Raw genomic sequence first — 21,942 nt, forward strand, 5'->3', positions numbered from 1 at the left:
TTCAAGGACAAATCATTTAATGTACAGTATTCAAAGTTGTATTTGTATTTGTTTGGTTGCCTATTGTCTAAGCAGGCTGTTCATTGCTCATTGCCTCTGTTCGATCTTCTTTCACTTCAATTCATACAAAGTAACTTGTTTCAAAAATTCAAATTCTAAGCAGAGAAGGGGAAAGCTCTTGGAAGTGCAGCTGCTCTGGGCTCCAGATTATTAATAAGTATATCATTTTTGACTGTTTTTAAAAGTATGCATTTTGATTGTGTACCTGCCAGAGGGCTGAGTTTATTTGAACAATTCAATCTAGTTCATTTATTGTAATCTCTAATGCATCCTATCAAGTGACATAATGAGTGTGTCATATTTACAATGTAAAAAGTAACTTGAAATGTCAGTCAAGTGTGAATACAACAGTAAAGTAAGACAGTGTTACCCTCTTACATGCAGTAAAGAGAATAATCATTTCTGACTGACCTGCTGCAGCCCCTCGCGCGCTCTTGGATTACAAACTTCCCTGTTGTTATGTGAAATCGAACCCTATTGGCGAATGGAGTGACCGTAACAGCCAATCAGATCGCGCCTTCTAACATGTAGAAAAACTGAAGTTGTTGTCCTATTTCCTCGACGGGAAATGTCTGAGGACGGTGAGTTATACTGAATTAATTTTAATGATTTTGTACGAACGATACTTTTTTGGTGACATAATGCACGCTGATATGTGTGTACGGAGGATTTCAACGGGGGGAGACAGCTAATGTTAACTTTAAGTCCGTCGCCGCCATTATACCACCGAAGAAGCATATCCCGCCCTCCTTCTTCGGTCGTTTCTTCTTCTTCTCCTTAATACTAAAAAGTAGATCACTGGTCCAGCTGGTAAAAGGAGGTTTAGTCGCTAGCAAGTTGCCCGTCATCTTTTGAATGATTCAGCGGTTGTTACGTTAGCTTTCAGCGTTCAGCAGGATAAATCGCTTGACACCACGCTGGTGCAACGTTAGCCGCGTTGCTAGACAGACGGCCATCGTTGCACGTTAGCAACAGAGTACTGGTTAAAGATAATACAGCTGCCTAGCTCACTGCTAACCGCTAGCTTCGGCTAGTGTTAGCTGTGTGTGTTCTGCTTTTGTCAGACCCCTAAGTTGAACAGTCCAAGGGGCTAACACGAGTTATGCGATGTATTTATCGTCTTTGTGTCATCTAGAGTCCGCATTAAGCTGACTTTGTCCCTACTGTTAACCCCAAAAAAAAAAAAAGTACAGGCTAGTGTAAGGTTATCCACTGCTATGAAAGGCATGGTGTGATACTCATTTTACTGAAGTGTTTGTCTAATTAAAATGGGAGGATTGTTATATAGATTTATAAAAATAATAATAATAATAACATCATGCAGTGATCGGGTAAGGCAGATGTAGGCCACCTCACATCTGATCCTTTAAAGTTACTGAGACTGAGCTGTTGCACAGAACTCGTGATATTTGTCATTTGCAGCATGTCAGTATAAGTTTCTGCTGTTGAAAGGGATACAAACCAGACATTCATCTCAACAGGGGGAAGTGGGAGTGGGTCACTAATAGTTTGCATATTACATTTGTAGCAAACGATTACTAAAGCTTATTACTAGTGATCATATAACTCCATTGTTGTCCATTACATGTTGAAAAGCCACATTGCTGAACTTGGAAACATTCTGTATTTTAGAAGGGTTAAAGTAACTAGTTTTTGTTTTTTTTGCGAGTCAATTCCACATAAATCACTTCTTCACAAAATCTACATCTAATAATCCACAGCAAATAAGAGCATCTAAGAAAGCATTGTATCAATACTGTAAAAAACATATTGTGTCTGAAATTGTTAAGTGAAATTATGACAAAAGAATAGGAAACCAAACTCATTGAAAATGTGATTAAGAAAGGTATAAGGTGTTAATACTAACACCAATGGTTTATAGGATAACAATAGTATGATAATCTAGTAAAAATAACCAGATTACGATACAGCCGGAGGGTCGACTATTCAAGTCTGGCAGAGGACTAAGAGTGGAACTTGGTCTGGTAGCTGGAGAGGTGACAGTTCACTTCCTGGGCACTGCTGAGGTGCCCTTGAACAGAGCACTGACCCCCCCCTGCATGACATCTCTCCATTGGTGCAATTTGTGTGTAGCATGACTCCACATACAACAGAGTGGAAAATAGAAATTTCCCTTGGTAAATAAATTGTACTTTTTTTACTCAGGTTTGAATAACGTCTGCTTCAATATACAGTTTCTCCTAGCTGTTGAAATAACTTGTTAGGGCAAGGAAGATACCTTTAAAAAACAACAACTTCTCATATATGACCAATCATGATAGAGTTGCATCTTAAATGAAAACAATTTTATCTGGGGTTGAGGGTCACAGTTAGACTTGGGAAATTGGAAATCAGTGAGCGAAAGACGAATAGCAACTTTTCAAGGGCTGCATCAACAATACCTAAGCTATAGATTAGTTTCTTTAAGTAGCTCTGTCCTCTCTTTTATTAATGAACTATAATCAATTAGGAGTTGTCTTACATTGATGCCTTTATGAGGTATTGATGTGTTTCTTGAAAAATGCCTTAACTAAGCTCAGTCATCAATACGTCTTGTACATTCATGTTGATACCGCAACGGTGTAATGTTCTTGTCCCAGTCTGTGATTTCATCTTGTGTTTCAGCATTGCAGAAGCATGGCACAGCTGGAGTCCCACATACACACACAGTCAGACGTGCACAAACACAGCACTGGTTCTCTGGCTCTGCTGGTACTGTCTCACCTCTGAAAGGCCTCTGTTACAACCTTCGAAGGTGGTACAGAGGGGGATCACGTAGCCCCCCCCCCCCCCCCCCCATTATGCCTCTGTGACATTCAGATTGAAAGCGAAACATTACAGGGACGTAAATATGGCGCCTTGAAACAGCAGTCTGAATAGGGTTGTACTGCACTGTAATGTTGGATTGGTATTCTGTGATTTGTAAGGAATGTATTTTTAATTTTTAGTAACGTTCAGAGGCACCATGAGCCAGACCTCGCAGTGAGTCCAGTACAGCTCAAGCACTCTAATTGATGTTGAAGCTAACCGTTGACTTGGCGCACAAAATGAAAGAGAATGTGAGAGACTTGGCAGTGTCTCCACCTGAGCAGCACTCCGCATGGTCAAAATAACAATTAGCACAGACTCAGTGCATGGTGAGTCATCTTGGCAGCCCCAAAGTTAGCCTCATGGCACTTGTGTTCAAGCTGTTGCCTTGATAATATATGCAGGCCCATCTTTTCATCAGGAGAGGGCAATGTTCACAATCTAAACTCAAATGTAATGCACTGCTAGTTAGGCATCTGCAAAAGGCTCACGTTGTGATATAACTTTCATATTCAACGCATGCTGAGATTGTGCACTGTTTCACCTTTATCCAAATCAGTTTTGCATTGCTGCATTTCTAATGAAACGTTTTTCACTTCGTATCCCCTGGCAGCCATGGAGAGTTCTTCGGTGTACATGTGCTTCCCCTGCTACCAGGAGTTTAACACACTGGAGGAGGTACTTGAGCACCAGTTGACGTGCACTGCTGAGGATGAACAGCCAGACACATCAGGAGCCACCCCCATCACCGTTCCAGTGCTACAGACTGAGGTAAATACTAGTTAACAAGACCCCATTTTAACATAATTTGTGCACAGGTGTTTTGAGTGCAGGATCTCAAGTTAAGCTGGGCCATGTTCACACTGTGACCATGTGGCCATGTAGCAGAATGATCCCACGAGAGCCTCTGAATCATATCACGAGATTGACTTTGAAGTTATAAGCGCAACTTTAGTCATAAATTGACAGTGTACAGCTACTCATCATAGTAATAGTGACCTTGATCAGAGCACTTAACATTGAGTTGTTTGTTATGATTTATTGACTCACTTCAAGGCATTGCTGTGTATTCAGACCTAATTTAGGTGTGAGCTGATGTCCTATTTTTATCTAGCCTTCCCTCATTGGTTTTAATGGGCTAGACAAGATAATAGTAACACCTGTCAGGATACTGCAGTACAATATAACAGCGTCACAAACTGCAGCCTTCAAAACGGCCATGCTGTTGATCAACACCACAGTGTCGAGAACACTCTAACCTTCATGAAGGTTTGAGTTTTAGCTAGGTGTCCCCCCATTAAAAACTAGCAGGTTTTTTTATTTTTTACTTACAAGTCCTTATTTTTTGTCATTGTTGATTGACATGGCTCTTATTCTGTTTTAACCTTTATTTAACAAATTAAAGACAAACTTGAGCAGACAACAAAGTAAATATATTGCTACTGGCTATGACAACTGTCTCGGGCTAATAAAGAGTAAAGACCTTATCAGTTGAGATGTATAAACATTAATACAACAATTATAAGCAAATATGTGTTGTAATAGTGCTAAATCAGCCTTTATTCCCGCCCCCCGCCCCCCCCCAGAAAGAAAACGATATGGAAGACTTGACATGATCTGTAATCCATGCTTTAACAACAACTTGTGCACATGATACTGGTAAATGTACTTTTAACAAATGTCAGTTACTAACTCATTGCATCCGTACATCTGTCAGACCTCCTCATAAATTGGCAATATCTGTGCAGAAAGGCAACCAATTATTCAAAGGATTTTTTTTCAGGTACTACCTGGATCTGCTTTCTGTGTAGCGTAATGGCAAAATAACACATTAGCACTTTGGTTAAATATCAGAGTAATGAGTCACTAGTGGAGCAAATAGGTGTAATGAGTGAAAATGTGGTCGACCTAAAAGTGGCTTCATTATGGAGTGTTGGACTTTAAAGTCAGTTTTTATAATGCCGGGCCAGAGACTGAACATGAGACAGTGTGTGTTTTTGTATTTGCATAAGCTCTGATCTGGCATATATCAAGCATATCAGAGTTATTAGAGCTCTGTCCTGAATGTGTTGATGCATATGATGCAGTGCAATAGCAGCAAGGGTAAAATAAATACAAACCTTCATGTTCTATGCACACAGGTTCATGTGACTTTATTTGTACCTGTAGGTAGATTTGTTTCCAGCCAGCAAGATCGACATCCATTTTGACAAACCGATTACAAAACAGATGTTACAATAAGCAACACATTAGAGAAAAGGAGAACTATTAAAACGACTAAAACATGATAAGAACTTAAAAAATTATAAAAGTACTCAAGCTCCACCAATCAGGGCATGAGGAAGAGAGAAGTCTCAACTGATAATGTTCAATTAAAAACAAAAATAGATAATCTCTTCAGGCAGGGTAAAAATCAGTTTTGACCATAAATAAATGAATAAAAGTGCATGTGCAAATATATGGCTTTGTTCTGCACCTTGGGACTAAATGCCTCCACCCAGAGGAAAGAAGGTGACTAGGGCTGTGCAAAGGGCGGGAATCATCATTTCAAATTGAGGTAGCTATCTGCTGCAACTGTCTCGTTTGCAGGGACAGAGCTGTGACTCACCAATCAGACGGCTGGAGCGTTTAACAATCTGATCTCTCTACAATTTCTCTCTAAAGCGCAGTTAAAGAGAAGGGATCGCTGGAAAGAAGTAAATAAGGCAACATGCCATTTAAGTGTCTGGATTTATGTTCAAGAGAAGAGAAGAGAAGCGAGAAAAATATTTAAAATCTTTCCCTTTTTAGTCTTTTTCTCTCTGTGTACTAAATGTATTCTCTGGTATGCAAATTCAGCTGTTTTTCTATTGATTTCTTTACTAGTGAAATTCAGAGGTCTGAAGATTTCTGTATTTTATTTGCATTATGTGTCCTGTTAGGAAAATCTATTCTTTTGGGATGAATTTCAACAATAAGCTGAACTATTGATTTTGAGGTCTAGGAAGACACAATTTGAATAACAAAGTTAGAAAGTTGTATAATAGGCTGAGTTATTGTGTTTAACTTTGAAATATTGAGCTGAGTTTTTCTTTTAGCCCTCCCATGACAGCTTCAGAGACCCTCAGGGTTAAAAGCAGTCTTTGGCCCTCGTTTAGCAGCAGGGCACGGCTGTCTGAGCTTGTGCCCAGACTTCCATCGTTACAGTCTTCAACACACGTCCATAAAGCCCAGTGACACTCATGACAGACAAATTGCATCCTGAGTTGCCAGCGGGGAGAGGAGCATGAGAAATGCATCAGTCAGTGCCGTACTTTCTCTTGATGGATGGCTCATCGGCCTCCTTATAGATGAAACAGCTGGAGAAACACTATAAAACTTGGGTACCTTATGGCCTTCTGGCTTTCACTTTGCCATAAGCCTGTTCATTGCAAACATTTTCGCTTCATTAGATAGATTAGCATAACTTCAGTATATTTGATTTGACTTTGCAATAAAACACGGGCTGTTTATGTCTACATAAAGCTCTTGAACATTTTCTTCTAGTTCTGTCTGATGTGCAGGTGGAATGCAGAGAACAGTAATAGGAAAGGACAATTTGATAACAGGTAGTGCTTAAGGGCAACTTGTTTCTGTTCTCTTGTGTCTGCAAATGAGAGGATCAAACTCGAAAGTAGATTGTTACAGCAATTTCCTCACAATACTTTCCTCTTAATGAGTCCTATTCAGCTTCTCCACTGATTTTGTTGGTAGGGCACCTTGCTTTTAACAAACGTATGCTCCCCTTCTCCTCATTCCCAATGTGAACTTAGTGTGACTTGTCTGCCTCATCAACATAATAACATAGAAGCTCTCGAAAAATAGTGGAGTAATTTGGTATTCAAATTCCCAAAGGCTGTTGTCTGAAAGCTTCAATGAATTTTCTTAGTTTTAAAGTAATATCTGATAGTAGAATAATTGTTTTATCATCTCAACTGTGGGGTCAGTGGTTGTTGAGCTAGCAGTTTGTTTATTCTTATTTGTTGACTTGAAGTCTATCAATTTAATTGAGTCTCATGACTCAGCTTGCTACTTGGGTTGGGTCAGTGATTCCCAAAGTGGGGCACCGGACCCCTAGGTTGGGCCTAGGAACTGGTGGAACCCTCCCCCTTTTTTATTGATTCCGCACCACAGGAACTGTGAACTATTTTAGTCCCTAGAACCCCGTTTAGAGGAACCCTTTTAGCTCCACGGTAGGTGCCATGGCGATGTGAATGCAGACAGAAAAAAGTCCCCATGGTGTTCAGTTCTCAGGGAACTCTCTGGAGGATAGTTCCTCTTCAGAAAGTCCCCAGAACAGTTTGGTCGAAACACACATATAGTGTGTTTTGTGTATGTCAATCTAATTTATGTTGATGTGTGTGGTGAGGGGTGAAAATATTTTTAACTGCCAAAATGGGGTCCATCTGAAATGTTTGGGGCCCCCATGGTTTGGAGGATTTCTTAGGAATTGGCAAATATTCTTGTATTAGGTGTCCAAACTTGCTTATTTTATAAACAGACACGATGAATTAAAAAGAACTAACGACAAAAAGCATCTGAATCCTTCCAGTATGTATCACACTAAAATAAAAATGCCCCATATCGCATAGTCACGAAAGCAAATGTACTAAATGTACAAAGCATGTTGTCTAGCACATATGACAGATGCAATCCTCAATGTGCGGCGTTAGTAAATCAGCTTGCACATTTATTTGAGGCTGATACAAAATGTATACATGATCTTACATATGCAAACCTTTACTAAATCAGGCCCATTGTGCGTACTGGTCTTGTGACCAATGAAACTTTTACGTCCCTCTATTCTGAACCCTTTCATACTATACTCTGCTAGCAGCTTAAAGAGAACTTAAACATAAAATGTCTTTAAGCATACATTCATGTTAATGTAATCACAGTGCTTTTGAAATGAGACAGAGAGGTTGTCTTCAGAATCTCCATTACTGACAGCTTAAACAAACTCCCAAAGATCATTAGAGTAAGTGAGACCGACTGAACTGCTATGATTGAGGCTGTTTCAGACATCTTTAACCTCGACCTCCTGTTTTTATCTTCCAGTTGGATTGAGGGAACAAAGGTAAAACCCCACAGAATGACCCTCTCAACCCTAGTGGGCCTTTGATAGTTATCAGCCAGACTGAGGCCTTATCTTTGTCTGTCTGGAGTTCTCAGAGGTAGTTTGGCTCTAAATGCATGCTGCTCTAATTGACCTCAGTACTCCAACACTTAATTTTCATCCCTCATCTGCCAGAAGGAATAAAACAAATTAAAAATACTGCAGGATGAACTACCTACTCTATTTGGCTTTGATTAGTGTTAAGATTAGTATTTTTTTCATCATAGTCAACAGAACGAATTAAACTAACTCTTTTCTTCTTTTATATTCTCTATTGTCTTTGCAGCATCAGTTGATAGATATATCAAGGACAGTTGCAGTCCCACAGATTCAAGTCCACGAAGCTCAGTCCTCTGAGCAGTCTGTTAGTAATGTACTCCAGCAGGCTGCAGATAGTGCAAAAGTGACATCAGACAAGCCCAGAATCCTCTATCAATGTGGGGACTGTGATGAACTCTTCAAGTCCTTGGACCTGTGGCAGCAACACCGTAAAGAAGAGACGTGTCTGCAGTCTGGGAAGTCAAAACCTGATTCACAACCTGAGCCAGAGCCTATTGCATCTCAGAGCACAGATTCAACTTTAAATCCAGAAGATTCTTCTCTCCTGCAGAGTGAAACAAGTCCAGATCTTAAACCAGAACCAGTGGATCCGGCAATTGAAGAGGAAGAGTGTCAGCAAGTTCCAGAAACTGCGGCTCACTCAGATCAGTGCTCTGATCCTCCTGTTTCTGAGGTGGCCGCTTCAACCTCTAATCCAGAGGAGTCGTCTCCCAAGAGGAGGGGGGCAAACAAAAAGCCAAAGCCTGAACCTGTGCTCCTGTGTGTAGACTGTGGCTCCTGCTTTGGCCTGGTGTCTGAACTAGTGGCCCACCGTAAAACCCAACACGGCTTTGAGGAAGCTCTGCACCGCTGCTCTGTGTGTGGAGAGAGTTTCCTTAACACCACCCTTTTTCTCTATCACCGCAAGCAACACAGGCAGAAAGGTGAGGAAAAGGTGGTAGCGGTTCCTGAAGAGGTAACAGAGGAAGTTTGTCCCCAGAGCAATGGGACCAATGAGCAGGAACAGGACGCCACTCCCAGCAGTGTTACTGTCACCTCCAGTTTCCCAAAGCCTGAGTTGTTCATGTGCACCCAGTGTGGGGATAGCTTTAGCGATGACGGAGGGCTGGTCTCCCATCGGAAGCAGAAGCACAACCTGACTGGGCCACTACACACTTGTCTCCAGTGTGGAGAGAGCTTCATGAACACCACCCACTATCTGTACCATCGCCGGCTGCATGGCCTCACAACGGGGGCAGAGGTGGGGGATGCTGAAATTGGTGATGACACAGCCATTGCTAGTTCCCAGGATACCCAAAAGCGGCTGCTTTCCCCTTCTGCCTCTGCTAGTGAATCAGGTTCACCCCTCCCTAAGAGAAGCAGGCCAACTTTCAGGATCCTGAGTGGTGTGACTGCAGTCAAAGGTAAGTTAAAATATGAGTCTTGAAGCTCATATAGGATTAATAAGGCACGGTGTTTTGGTCTTTTATTACGATAGCTGTTTTTTTTTTCTGTTGTAAGGAAACAAAAGTTCAGGGACCAAAGAAGAATTAGAAGGCAACACTGCAGCAGACTCAGACAACACCAATCATCCTCCACCTGCCAAACTGCTGCAGGACTGGGCTCGCACACCACTACCCCACGTTTGCCCCTACTGTGGCAAAACCTTCACCCGGCGTGTCTTCCTTCGCACTCATGTCTTCAGCCACACGGGAGAGAAACTCTTTACATGCAAGGTGCCAGTCAGAATTTAATCAACTTGTGTCCTCTCTTGAGTTTGAAGGATAATCTCCTTTGATGTAAATGTCATTTATGTCATGTTGCTGACATTTACGAGATGATGTAATTCTTTTGAAGTGGGTTAGGTTTGAGGCAGGCACAATTTGAACCTGTAGCCTCATTATATTTGACATATTTTTAAGTGTATATGCAAAATGGAAATACTGTGAGCATAAAGCTATACACCACGTTACATATCCTGATTATTGTTGTCATGTAGGTGTGCACAAAGTCCTTCACTAACTCCCAGAGCCTGCTGCGCCACAGCATGAGCCACACCGGAAACAGGCCCTACAGCTGTGATGTATGTGGCAAAAACTTCTCCCAGGCAGCCACCTTGAAGAGACACCAACGCATTCACACGTCAACACAGCCCAGGCGCAAGCGTGGACGCAAACCGGTACAGACCATTACATTTTTTTTAAAAAAATTTTCATGATTCTCAAATTGAAGGCCACAAAAAAATGCATCTTAACATCTCAGATGTAGCCCGTTATTTTGTTAGTCATTTTCAAGTTTTTTAATGTAGTCTATCCTATTTTGACTCCTAAACCTTAGATTACTTCTGCAGAATAGAATATTTGAGGTTAATAGCAAGATTTGAACTCCTTTTAATTGACAATAAGTGTTGTGTCTCTCAAAGCAGGTGTGTACTTTGGACAATGAGGGAGCTGCTCATCTCTTCGCTTGTCCTCACTGCCCATCAAGATTTAACACGGAGGATCAGCTGACCCATCACAAGTAATGACACAACAATAACACTTTGCTTGATAGTTGTGTAGCTTTGCTTACTTGCATAAGTGTAAGTGGAGTTGACTAAAACCCATCTAACAAATATCCTGCACAACAACTACTAACAAGGAATTATTTCCAACCTTGTTTACTGAGTAAAGATATCAGAATTTTGGTTCCAAACAGAGCCTGGTACATGATTCAGCTAGATGTCTCCCCCTCAAGGAGATGCAGTATCTGAACTATGTCCGACTACAGCGAAAGACCTTTAAGCTGTGTAGAAAATGTGCTGGCATAGATGTCTGAGTTCCATTGAGCCACTGACACTTATGATTGACAGACATAGGGCAAGGAAATTAAGATGATAACAATAACCCTGAACAGGAGTGAGCCTGTTCCTGTCCTCCCTGGCTGAGCAAAGGGGAGCAGATGTACTGTGTTTATTTGTATTTTATTGGCCTTGGCTTAAGCACATTGGATGTCAAATAAAACCGCCTCCGTAAGGTTAAAGCACTGACTTTAGGTTATTCTGTGTTTAAATGTCTGCTTTTTTTATCCCAGCCGGATATTGATCCACATATCAATGTGCACATTGTACAATTAAATCGTTAAGCTGGCGTTTGCCCGTTAGTGTATTGTAAATCCAATGTTCAGCAGACCTCAAAGCAGAAAAAGTCAGACACAGTCTTTGAACCCCCAAAATGTTACACTGTTCAAATACTTTAGGACTTGACAAAACTAGCTGTTCCTGAGACTAGAGATGACCTAATCTGATACCAAGATCAGACGTTGGTTCAATACTCAATCTAATAAATGGACCGGCTGTCCATAACAGTTGGGACAATTTGGGGCCAATCTATTAATTTTAGTACTATGTTTATGCCTACGTGCATGAACAGTCAGCAGCTCACTAAACTGCTACTTAGCTCTAAGTAAGAAGGGAGGAGATTAAGTTAGAACTCTCTGGATGTATTGTATCATGTTTGCTATGCTAACATGTTTTACAGCTACTTGCAGTTTCTGTGAACCAAGTGTTTTGAAAGACTGTGGTATCACTGCAAATATAACACAAATAAATCTTGAGGCCCTACACTGAAGTAAAAATCACATTTAATAAGCACATGTACTTGGTACGGGCTGATATTGAAAGCAATAGTATATCAGTCAGTAATAGCAGTACTATCTGTATATTTTCAACTTTATTTGTCCCTTAAGGGCGATTGGTTTTGCGGCAAGGCAGAACATGACAGTAAAAAGACAAAAGTACATTCTAAAAGCCAACACGGTAAAAATGCAAGAGTCACTGAATATAGCAGCCTTTGAGAAACAACTGAGATCATTAACTGAGGCTCTTAGCTGCTTTCATTAAAATAAAGTGCAGAGTCAACATGAAATATAAACAGCTCACTGTTAAATATGCATCACTGGTAATAGGATCTGAAAATGCAAGAGAGGTAAAGTCCGATTAATGCATCTCTACAGGAAACCAGTGGACGACTGTCTAGTCTGTCACACTTGTTTGGGCCTGAGTATGAACTGATGGGGTGCGAGGACCCTATTGAAACTGAAGAAGTTATTAAGAGTTGAGCTTTTATCCAAAGAAAAAAAAGAAAAAAATATTTGACAGCCTCAAATTGATTGTTTTTCCTCAGAATGGTTAAAACCTTAACATATGCATATTAGGGGAAAAAAACTTAAGGCAGCCATTGCTTATGGTGAAGGATGAGTCCACTAGAGGGTGCTAGGGAGAGAAATGCTGTGTGAACTCTGTAGTTGTTAGCCCTACCAAGTGCGTTCCATGCCTTTCTTGCACAACTAATGCTGCTTTGGATGGTGGAAAACTCCGCTCTCTGACAAAAAGGGAACGGGCAGAATATAGAAAGGTCGAATAAAAGAGCTGTTACATACTTGCCACATCCTCTGATATTTTTTTTTGTCAGAGAAATTGGTGAATGATTGCTGTAGGAACGTTAAGAGAATTTTAAGAGGTACAAAATTATACAGAAACAATTATCAGGTGGATTTCCCACCCTTACTTTAAGTCAAGATTCACCAACAAGTTTTTTTTCCAGAGCTTTCAATATGTGTTTTAGTCTTCACTGGCCGATTGAGTTTGCTCATACATCTCTGCTGAAGCATACTTGGGATAGGATTATTTGGGTATATTAAGACTGAACTTTCAGCTCAACAAAGATTGTCGGTTTCCTCTTTTTGTTGAGGAATACTGTGTATATGCATACTGTGTCATCTCTGCATATTAAAGAACATCTGGCTGGGGAGTGGAGGTGACCCTGACAGATGTTTTAATCCCTGTGACTGCCTCAGGGTCAGCTGTCCACAAATCATTGATTTCTCTTGTCCATTTAACAGGGAGGAGAAACATCCCGGCCTCTTGTGAAGGCCTTCAGAGGGCCTTGCACATCACCTCTAACCCTCTGCTTTTCTTTCAGTGACTGGGGTTGTTAGGTTATTTTTCTTCTAACTTTGACTGTAGCGGTTTGATATAATATCTGGAATATAATACATGTACTTGTAGGTATATGTGTGTGTGTGTGTGTATATATATATATATATATATATATATATATATATATTATCATTGTATACAACATTTAGTGAATCATCATGTGATACGCTGTGTTTTGTCTGATTATGAGTAGCTTCCAAAAGAGCAAGTACTGTACATTTTCTATACATTGAAAGCTGGGCTGATGCAGCATTAGGTGAAACATCCTAACACTTCTCTCCTCCCCTAAGGCTATATCCAGAGTAATGTTAAGCAATGGATAAATATAGTCTTTCATGTCCTGACTCTGACTCCTCCTAGTTCACTGCTGTGCTTTTATCTCCAGCGGTTATACACTCAGCTAATACCCCTTGTTTAACCTAAAGCACAGCTAAGCACATACTTGCTGGTAATCCTCCTACGAGTCACCTATAGGGTCGCAGATTCAAACCAAACCATGACTATACCTTACAACCCTATTTACTTGGAAATTATACATAATTATTTAATTTTATTGTTTGTATAGAGTTGCCTATACCCATGACTCATATTAGCCCTCTTTGTTTATCTAGTAGTACTTCAAAAAGAAAAACAAGGTTGAATTAAAAACCTTATCATCAATAGTATGAAAACTTAGAACATTTGTGTAAAATGTGTGTTTTTGTGTTTTTAAACAGACTCCTGCACACCAGCCATCCATTCCCTTGCCCTGAATGTGGAGAGGCCTTTAAACGCAGGAAAGACCTGGACCTGCACTCACTTACTCATCAAGGTGGGAGTTCAAGGCTCAGTCTGACATTTTTGTTCAGCCCTGTATCTGTACGAATCACAGGAGAAACCTAAAGCAAAACATTTAGAAACAGAAGCAATATGGACTTTAGTGTTCTGCTGTATCCTTAAGCATATTTTCTATATATAGCTGTTGATGTCACACTCTTATCAAGTAGCAATGTGTCAATATCTGATAACAGCCAGGAAGATCAACAATGAGATGAAAGGAGGTTAACATATCAGGGAATCAGATGCAAGCCCCTGTGTCTGCTTGTAATGGAAACCAATTATATATGATGTCCTTATCAGTACAGCATGCAGCGAATTACTATTGATTAATGCAAACACATGTTCCCATCGGCTCGCCTGGGTGGCCTATCTTGTTTATTTACAGACATACATCCCTGTTATATGTGTATTGTCCCTCCAATGCATTAGGTCAATGACTTTCTATTGATTTGCGTCCCTTGTGGAACGTAGGAGGAAGGTGGAGGTAAATTAATTTGGGGGCGTTGGAACGTTAACCTCGTTAGTTAAGCTTGAAGCGTCAGCGTGCAGCAGGGGTCAGAGGTATGTGGCTCTTCTGAGAGATATGATTGGAGGAATTGATCCATTGATCAGTCCAGGGCCATTGGCTGAGATTGTCCTTTATTAAAGGTTTAATTAGAGGGTCTCAACTGGGAGCAGCATGGATCGCCCCCACTGGGACAAACAGTGCAGATGGTTAGCAGATTGCAAGATGTTGGCGTGACGACCAATAGACTTTCTGATGAACCATCAGTGTCAGCTATTTCTCTGCCAGGTCTCCAAGAGCAACCCAGTGAGAGTGGGGTTTGCTTTGCCAAAATACAATCAGGGCCCCATCTTATTAAAGCTGAAGTGATTAGATGATAGATTGATCAGCCATGTGAATGGACTCTACAAACAATTGATCAATTACACACTTTAAGATATTTGCTTGTTAATCTGTTTTTTCTGTGTTATATAAAAATATGTCATATTTAGCTCAATTATTTTTCTTTTTAAGTTTTGGACTCTCGGTTGGCCAAAACACTTTTCAGATTTTACATTGAACTCTGAGAAATTGTGATATGTGATTCATTATTTTTGATGGTGTCCCACAATCTATTAGTAAACGCACAGTTTAATGTGTGCTGCTGGAGGACACTTAATCAAGTTATAACACAATGGCGTTTGATGATGTCATGGGACTTGATAGATACTCATCCAATCAACATACTTTAGTTATATATTATATATTTTTTGAAAGTTGTGTTTTTTAATGTTAAGTTTTAGTTGATATGAAACATTCAGCAAAACATATGAACACAAAAAAAGTGACATGGGTCATAATTGACGTTTGAATATTGTGACATGGATTTTATTGATAATTTGATACATTCACAAAGTATGAAGAACATCGAGAGATGTTTTAAGAATTCTTATTTAGTCCGACAAACACTCCCAACCTATTTTAAAAAAGCCTTTTGTTCATAGCACACATCTTCACTTGTCACAGGAAGAAAGAGCCAGGGTGTTACTAATAACATTTAGAATGGCTCAGTGCTTTTCAAGTGTTTCAGTTATCCATGACAGTAGGATATTGACCCTGAAGCTGAAGCAGCTGCAATTCAACCATAATCAATTTCGTTATCCACACCTGTTCTTCCCACTGTGACATGTCAGAGGTCTTCCATTGAAAATGTGTCCTGTATAATCATTAATTAAAACACATGCTTAGTCCTTATTTATTTATTTCATATTTATTTGTATATGGACAAGTATGGAGCACGTTAACTGTTGCCACACACTACCACATTTGTAGCCTAAGCTAATGTGTTTTGGCTATCCCTAGATGGGCTTTAAAATACATACAACAACAGATACTCAAAAAAACTGTAGAAAAACAAGCACAAAAATCAAAGACAGAACAATATAAACAGGATATAAACTATCACTGTTTGTCATCATCATCAGAACGTAAACATTGTGGCAAACGTTATCAGTGTTGAACTGTGTCACAAGCAAACAGATATCAGTTAATAAGCTAAGATCTGTCATCAGATAATATTGCAGTCACTGCTTTAAGTGGGAACACACAATGTTGCTTATCGGACTAAAACTCTTGACTCTGTCCTATTGCAGACAAGCAGCCAGCGACGTGTCTTCACTGTTCATCCCAGTTTGTGAACCAGTCTGTGCTGGAGATCCACATGCAGCGTTGCCCCACCACAGAGGAGGACAAGAATACTGGTCGTGGACGGGGTCAGGGACGAGGACGATGTACTGGACAGGTTGGGAGCACTGACAGTTAAATAAAATGTCAATGCAATGATAAACCTCAATAGATATATGAATCATGATCCAGCAGTGTTACAGCCCTGGCCGTATGGTGTTTTTTTTTTTATGGGTGGAGTATGCCTGTGTTTGTGTGTGAGAGTGAGACCTCTGTATGTGAGTGAGGATCTTCGATGCTGCTCCACAGGTGGAGCTCTGTGATTGGCTGCAGCACCTGTGTAACCCCATGTTACTTAGACAATATGGGAAATGATTTATTACTTTATTATCTGACTTTTTTTGGATAGTTTTTATCCAGACAGAAAGGACATGAGAGGTTGGTTTAATGTAGGCGGAATTTCAACAAACGTCTCCAGTCAGTATCGACATGTAACATCATGTCTCGAATAGACCCCAAACACATCAACCTTTAATCATTTTATTAATTGCTACCCTCTCTCTTCCATTATCTTCACTTTCTGGTTTTTCATCCGCCGTTCTCTGTGTTTTCCCTTTCCACTCGCTCCATTTCTTCCTCAGATTGAGTGTGACCTATGTGGCCACCGCTGCATGACCCAGGAGGGCCTCGACCTCCATCGTTTATCCCACACAGGTCAGACCCCTCTCAAATGTCCTGTGAGTCCTTGCCGCCGTCGGTTTACCTCCAACAGTACCCTGGAGGAGCATGTGCTGGCCCACTTCCATGGAAAACTCGGCAAGTCCAAAAACCGACCCCGCTTCCGCTGTCAAATTTGCCACAAGGAGTTTGCCTACAATTCCACCTTCAGTGTTCACATGAGGACACATACTGATGAGAGACCCTTTGAGGTAAGAAATATTGGTGGTATTATGTGTTAGCTTCAAAAAAAGGTATTTCTCTTAGCCTTCTGACTCATATTTTGTCCTTTTCATACAAGGCTTTCAACCTGTATTTCATGTTGAAATCCAGTACTGCCTCACCCCTCATGGTCACACTCGTACATAGATTCGGCCATGTCACCAGATCCGGACCATGGCCATTTGTGCAGTGTGTGTCCTACGGGTGTTCCCTCCCTCCCTCCTCGTGTACCTGTGATTAATGGCAGGGCTGAGTTAGGGCCTGTCAGCTCCCCTCTGTGCCTGTTACTATTCTGGGACTCTCTCCCTCTCTTTCTTTGCTGCTCTGGTGATGAGGCAGGACATCAACTATAGACCCATCGCAGCACGTCTGACTGTACAATTGATTTAATGTTTGTGGCTCTGCTTTGAGTCATATCTACCAGGCATGCAGAGGTACAAGGAGAATTGGTCCTCATCCACACAGGCAGTTATTGGGACAAACATAAATTAGAATGACATTCTGTGCATGTCTGAAAGAAAACTTCTCTGAGTGTATAAAGAGCAAACTCAACAGGAAAGGTAATTTTATTACAGTACGTCTCATAGAGAAACATAAACAGCAGAACTGTCAGCAGGGATTATACTTTCAGTCTCAGTGTCCCCAGTAGGAATCAACACAGCCATTCAAGTATCGTGTAGACTTCAGTGTCTGCACTAAGATGGTAGGAGGCGGGGTGTCAATACCAGCACTGGCATTACCTTCTTCCACAACATGGATTTTTGCGGGAATCTCATTACCATACACATGTTTTGTTGTAGCGTACACATGAGGCAACACTGATTGCTAAGCCTTGATTTGTGACTGAAGACGGCTCAGAGTTAATCCCAGTGGTCTTCTGCTTCTTTCTCTCTGACAGTAAGAGCAAAGCCATTGGTCTCACATGCTCACTGACTAAAACGCACAGCCTCCTCCTCATGTTGGAGCAAAACTGTTTCTGTGATAGCTATATGAAATTGTTGAGTAAATTGATAAGGCTTATGAAAATCTGATCAGCAATTTAATCAATAATGAATCATTTATATTCACATTGTGATATTTCTATTATTTTGATTGTTTTGTATCTGTCTTTCTCACTTCTGACCTTCCTATACTGTTCTCTTTTCTTCCTCTGTCCCAACCAGAAGTGCTCCATCTGCTTAAAATCTGTAGAGATGTCTGAGAAAATGAGCTGCTTCCAGTTTGTACATTAGCACTATATTCATCAAAGCTTTACTGTTGTCGTGTCATCTTACCTTTTCTATATTTTCTCCACATCCACTATTTCCTATCCCCTTTCTCCTATCCCACCACTAGTGTGCCACCTGTGGGAAGCGCTTTCGCCAGCTGCCTCACCTGCAAGACCACGAGCGCATCCACAGCGGCTTGCGTCCTTTCTGCTGCTGGATTTGCGGCAAGAGTTTCAGCGTGGCTGCGCGGCTCACCGAGCATGCCCGCACCCACAGTGGAGAGAAACCCTACCCCTGTTCCCACTGCCCTGCTGCTTTCCGCTCTCGTTCCAACCTGGACAAACACATCCGGCTACACGGAGACCTGCCTCTCGAGGAGGCGGCACAGGCGGCACAAGCAGCTGAGGCTGCGCAGGTCCAGAAGGTGCTGGAGGGGGCCAAAGTGCTGTCTTCTCTGGCCACCACGGGAGAAATGGATCCTGGCACAGTGCAGACCATCTATGTACTGCAGAGCGGCGAAGGAGGCACTGAGACGGTCATGATCCCCTCCGATCAACTCAGTGGCATCGAGGGCGCCTCGCAGGTAGTCTTCCTGCCCTCCTCTGTCCTGGGAGCTCAGGGAATAACTGTTCCCACCATCACCATGGATGGAAATGAAATCACCATGGTGGAGACGAGCCAGTCACCTCAGCATGCCATTGAGTTCATAGTGGAGGAGACTGTATGAAGGCAAATTTAAAACTACCAAGGAAAGAACAACACAGTACTCACGGAATGAAAGATAGCTGAGAAAATATAAACTGTTGATTGAGTGAAGTTTGATAATTGAAGGATATGCTTTAATTACCATTAAATGTATATAGTTTGATAGATAAGTCCCAGGTGTGTGTAGAATTAAATTGACTTGAGCAGAAAAAAACCTAATGAAAAGCATTGTTGATATAGTGAAAAAATATTGAATTAAAGGTTGATACACAAATGAAACACTCTAGAGTGCAGAATGTTCCTTAAATTGGTCTTTCAATTGGTTTGAAAAAAAAGGCTCAATTGAATACAGACCAGCATTTACAACCTCAATTTATTAGAGGAGCAGCAGTGGTGGCCCATGAAATGTCTTCTTATTTCTTTATAATAAAATGCTTCAGCTTTCACACTTGAGCGTCCATCACTTTATAAGGTGGATGACGTGAGGCCATTGCCCCCATCACATCAGATGGGATGGACTTTATTGCTTCTGCTGTAAATTGCCACTTGTGCCGTTTGACAAATAATGTAAGATGTTTCTGCTGAGAAATAGACAGACCCACTCAGCACGAGTCACTGTGCTTATCTAAGCGCTTTGTTTCTCTGTGTCTTATGCACAGTTATGTTAATGGAGGACAGAATGATGGAGAGTCGTCAGCATAGATCACCCTTAATCTTCCAGTAATTTGTAAGACAGTGTTTATTGATTGTTTTGTGCTGTAATTAAATACAATAATAACTGGAAAAAAGGCAAGATTTATGATGATCTAGCTGAAGTACAGCATTAGGCAGTGGCAAGTAGTGCAATGAAATGTTCTAGCGCTTGCTGTATAGTTATCAAAAATAATGATCCTATTTGTGTCTGAAGGGGAAGAGGCATGATATGATATAAGTTTTGCCAGCGCTGCAGTCACCCATTATAGGCTTCTAAAGTGCAGTTTATGGCTGTCTCCCACCCAGTGATTGCTGACAGGGGGATTTAAACCACACACACACACACAAGCACACATGCACTCAGTCTTAGTTTGTTTTCATGTCATGGAGAAAGAAATGTTGATGATTGTGCAGGGAACTGAAATGGGAAAATGGCAGCATTTCTGCAGAGTGAGAAGTGTATCAGGAAATAGAGGGCTCCTGAGCAGCAAAAGAAGCCCGTGCCAAGAATGTATCTGCTCCTCATTGCTTTTCTGAGAGAGTCAACAGGCAACCAGTCGATAAATACATGTTTTTCCATTCCCAGGGAATCCAGGGAGCTGATATTCTTGTAGAGTACCGTTTATCATACCTGCTGCCTAACGTGGAAGCTGAAAACACAGATGTGTAATGGAATTGTTGATGCTTGAGGGGAAAACGTGAGACTCATATGCTTTCCAGAAGCAGTTTGACTGCCGTGTAATGGTCTATTTGTTGTACAGAAGACGGTAAATCGTCTGGCTGTGTCCACCCCTTTGCTCAGTTTTGAGTGTGGGGCTGTTCTTTTTTGGCCCTGGTAGGCATTGAATTTGGACGAAAACATTTTTCCCTAACAGTAGCATAGTTGAAAACAAGATTTAAATGAAATACCTGTATGAGTCCGTTTCACTTATTGGCTGTAAATACCGCTTTTGTGTTAAACAGTGCACCTACAATAATGTCAATGTGATGAACCACTCTCTCACAAAACTGCAACATTAGCAATTAAAACTAAAATAATTGGATTGCAAAAGATCATTTAAAAGAACTGCAAGTATTTAAAGACACCTATCTCTTTGTGTATAAAGGACAACATTTGAGGAATAGTAGCAACAAAAAAAAATGCCCCCTGACTTGCAATTTTTCTCAAACTTAATTGAACAAAGATATGATGCACCTGATTATGTAATATAGTCCAATGTTATCCTCAGAGATTGAATTCAGTCTTTCAAAGTGTTTTAATGAAAATAAACAAAAATTCTTCAAGGACACCTCTTAACAAAAGAACAACAAAAAAGAGAAACCCCTCTAGTTGATGAAACATATTTTCCTTTAACTAAAAACTGATTAACTGAATGGCTTTTTTTATTCTTCCTCTTATTGATAAATATCCACACAATCCAATGTCCAGTAAATTATTTATCATCAACTAAGTTCAACGATGAGAGGAATATAAACTACATTAAGCTTGCAAGTGCTTTTTTTTTTTTTTTTTTTTGCAATAATATGTTTGAATTATTCATTGCTCTTATAAGCTGTACGAACGGGGAGTGAGAAGAGGATTTTTATCTTTTAATTCAACTCAATGATATGGCCAATGATGCAGATACACAAACAAATAACAATCAGGTTGAGGAATGTCCTTGTTGCAAATGAAAAATAAGAAAGGGGGACAAGCAAATTCAGTAGAGCCGCTGTAACCCTGGGCATCCCTTTAATTCTCACCTGTTTTTATATCATAAACACTAAAAATACACAAGTGACCCTCAGGAGAGAATGTGCATATTCAGCTCGCGCAGCAGGAAACTCGCTGACATCACAGTGTCCCGCGCACAGGTGGAGGACACCAGGAGCTCTGATTATGGCTTGCACCTCCAGGTAAGTAGGCTACAGTATTCATACAGCCTCATTACACACGGTGATAATAGTGGTATTTTAAATGTTAAATGTGGTTACTGAAACATTATTTAGTCTGTGGCATTTATAGGCCTTTAGTTTTGTTACTTTGTGACAGACGACCGAGCAATGGTTTATATTATTTATAGCTAACAGGCTAGTTAAGTAGCTAAATTAGCTTCTGATAAAATAAAATGTTCTAATATGTTTTGCATTTCCAACTTTAAGGCATTATTTTCTTTTAGCAGTCAGCTATTTCAAATGAGTTTAAGCTACAATGTATTTTCTTATATCAGCACTTAAACATAGTCTAATAAGAGTTGTCCATTATTTAGCTACAGTTTGATAAATCCTCACATCCTGTTTTTTTATTTGTTTTTGTATTCGTTTTTGCCATTTTGAAAATATTTCCATCAGTTTAAGCTGAGTCAAGTGTTTACCCAAAACTTAATTTTAATTTAACGTTGGTCTAACTAAC

The 21,942-nt window shown here is 40.6% G+C and overlaps 1 protein-coding gene across 2 annotated transcripts; it reads left to right on the forward strand.

Moving 5' to 3' along the window:
• The first annotated feature begins 542 nt into the window (after positions 1-542).
• Positions 543-19,305, forward strand: znf574 (zinc finger protein 574). 2 transcript variants are annotated; one of them, XM_020640581.3, is made up of 10 exons: positions 543-641; positions 3,482-3,639; positions 8,289-9,465; positions 9,563-9,777; positions 10,041-10,220; positions 10,464-10,561; positions 13,736-13,830; positions 15,975-16,123; positions 16,647-16,934; positions 18,280-19,305. In XM_020640581.3, exons 1-10 carry the CDS (start codon positions 629-631, stop codon positions 18,877-18,879), a joined length of 2,973 nt encoding a protein of 990 aa, XP_020496237.1. In that variant the 5' UTR covers positions 543-628; the 3' UTR covers positions 18,880-19,305. The 2 variants fall into 2 exon arrangements, with proteins under 2 accessions (XP_020496237.1, XP_020496238.1); XM_020640582.3 differs by having other exon boundaries at positions 10,467-10,561.
• The last annotated feature ends 2,637 nt before the right edge of the window (positions 19,306-21,942 follow it).

The sequence above is a fragment of the Labrus bergylta genome, chromosome 8 (assembly GCF_963930695.1).
Source record: "Labrus bergylta chromosome 8, fLabBer1.1, whole genome shotgun sequence".
NCBI lineage: Eukaryota > Metazoa > Chordata > Actinopteri > Labriformes > Labridae > Labrus > Labrus bergylta.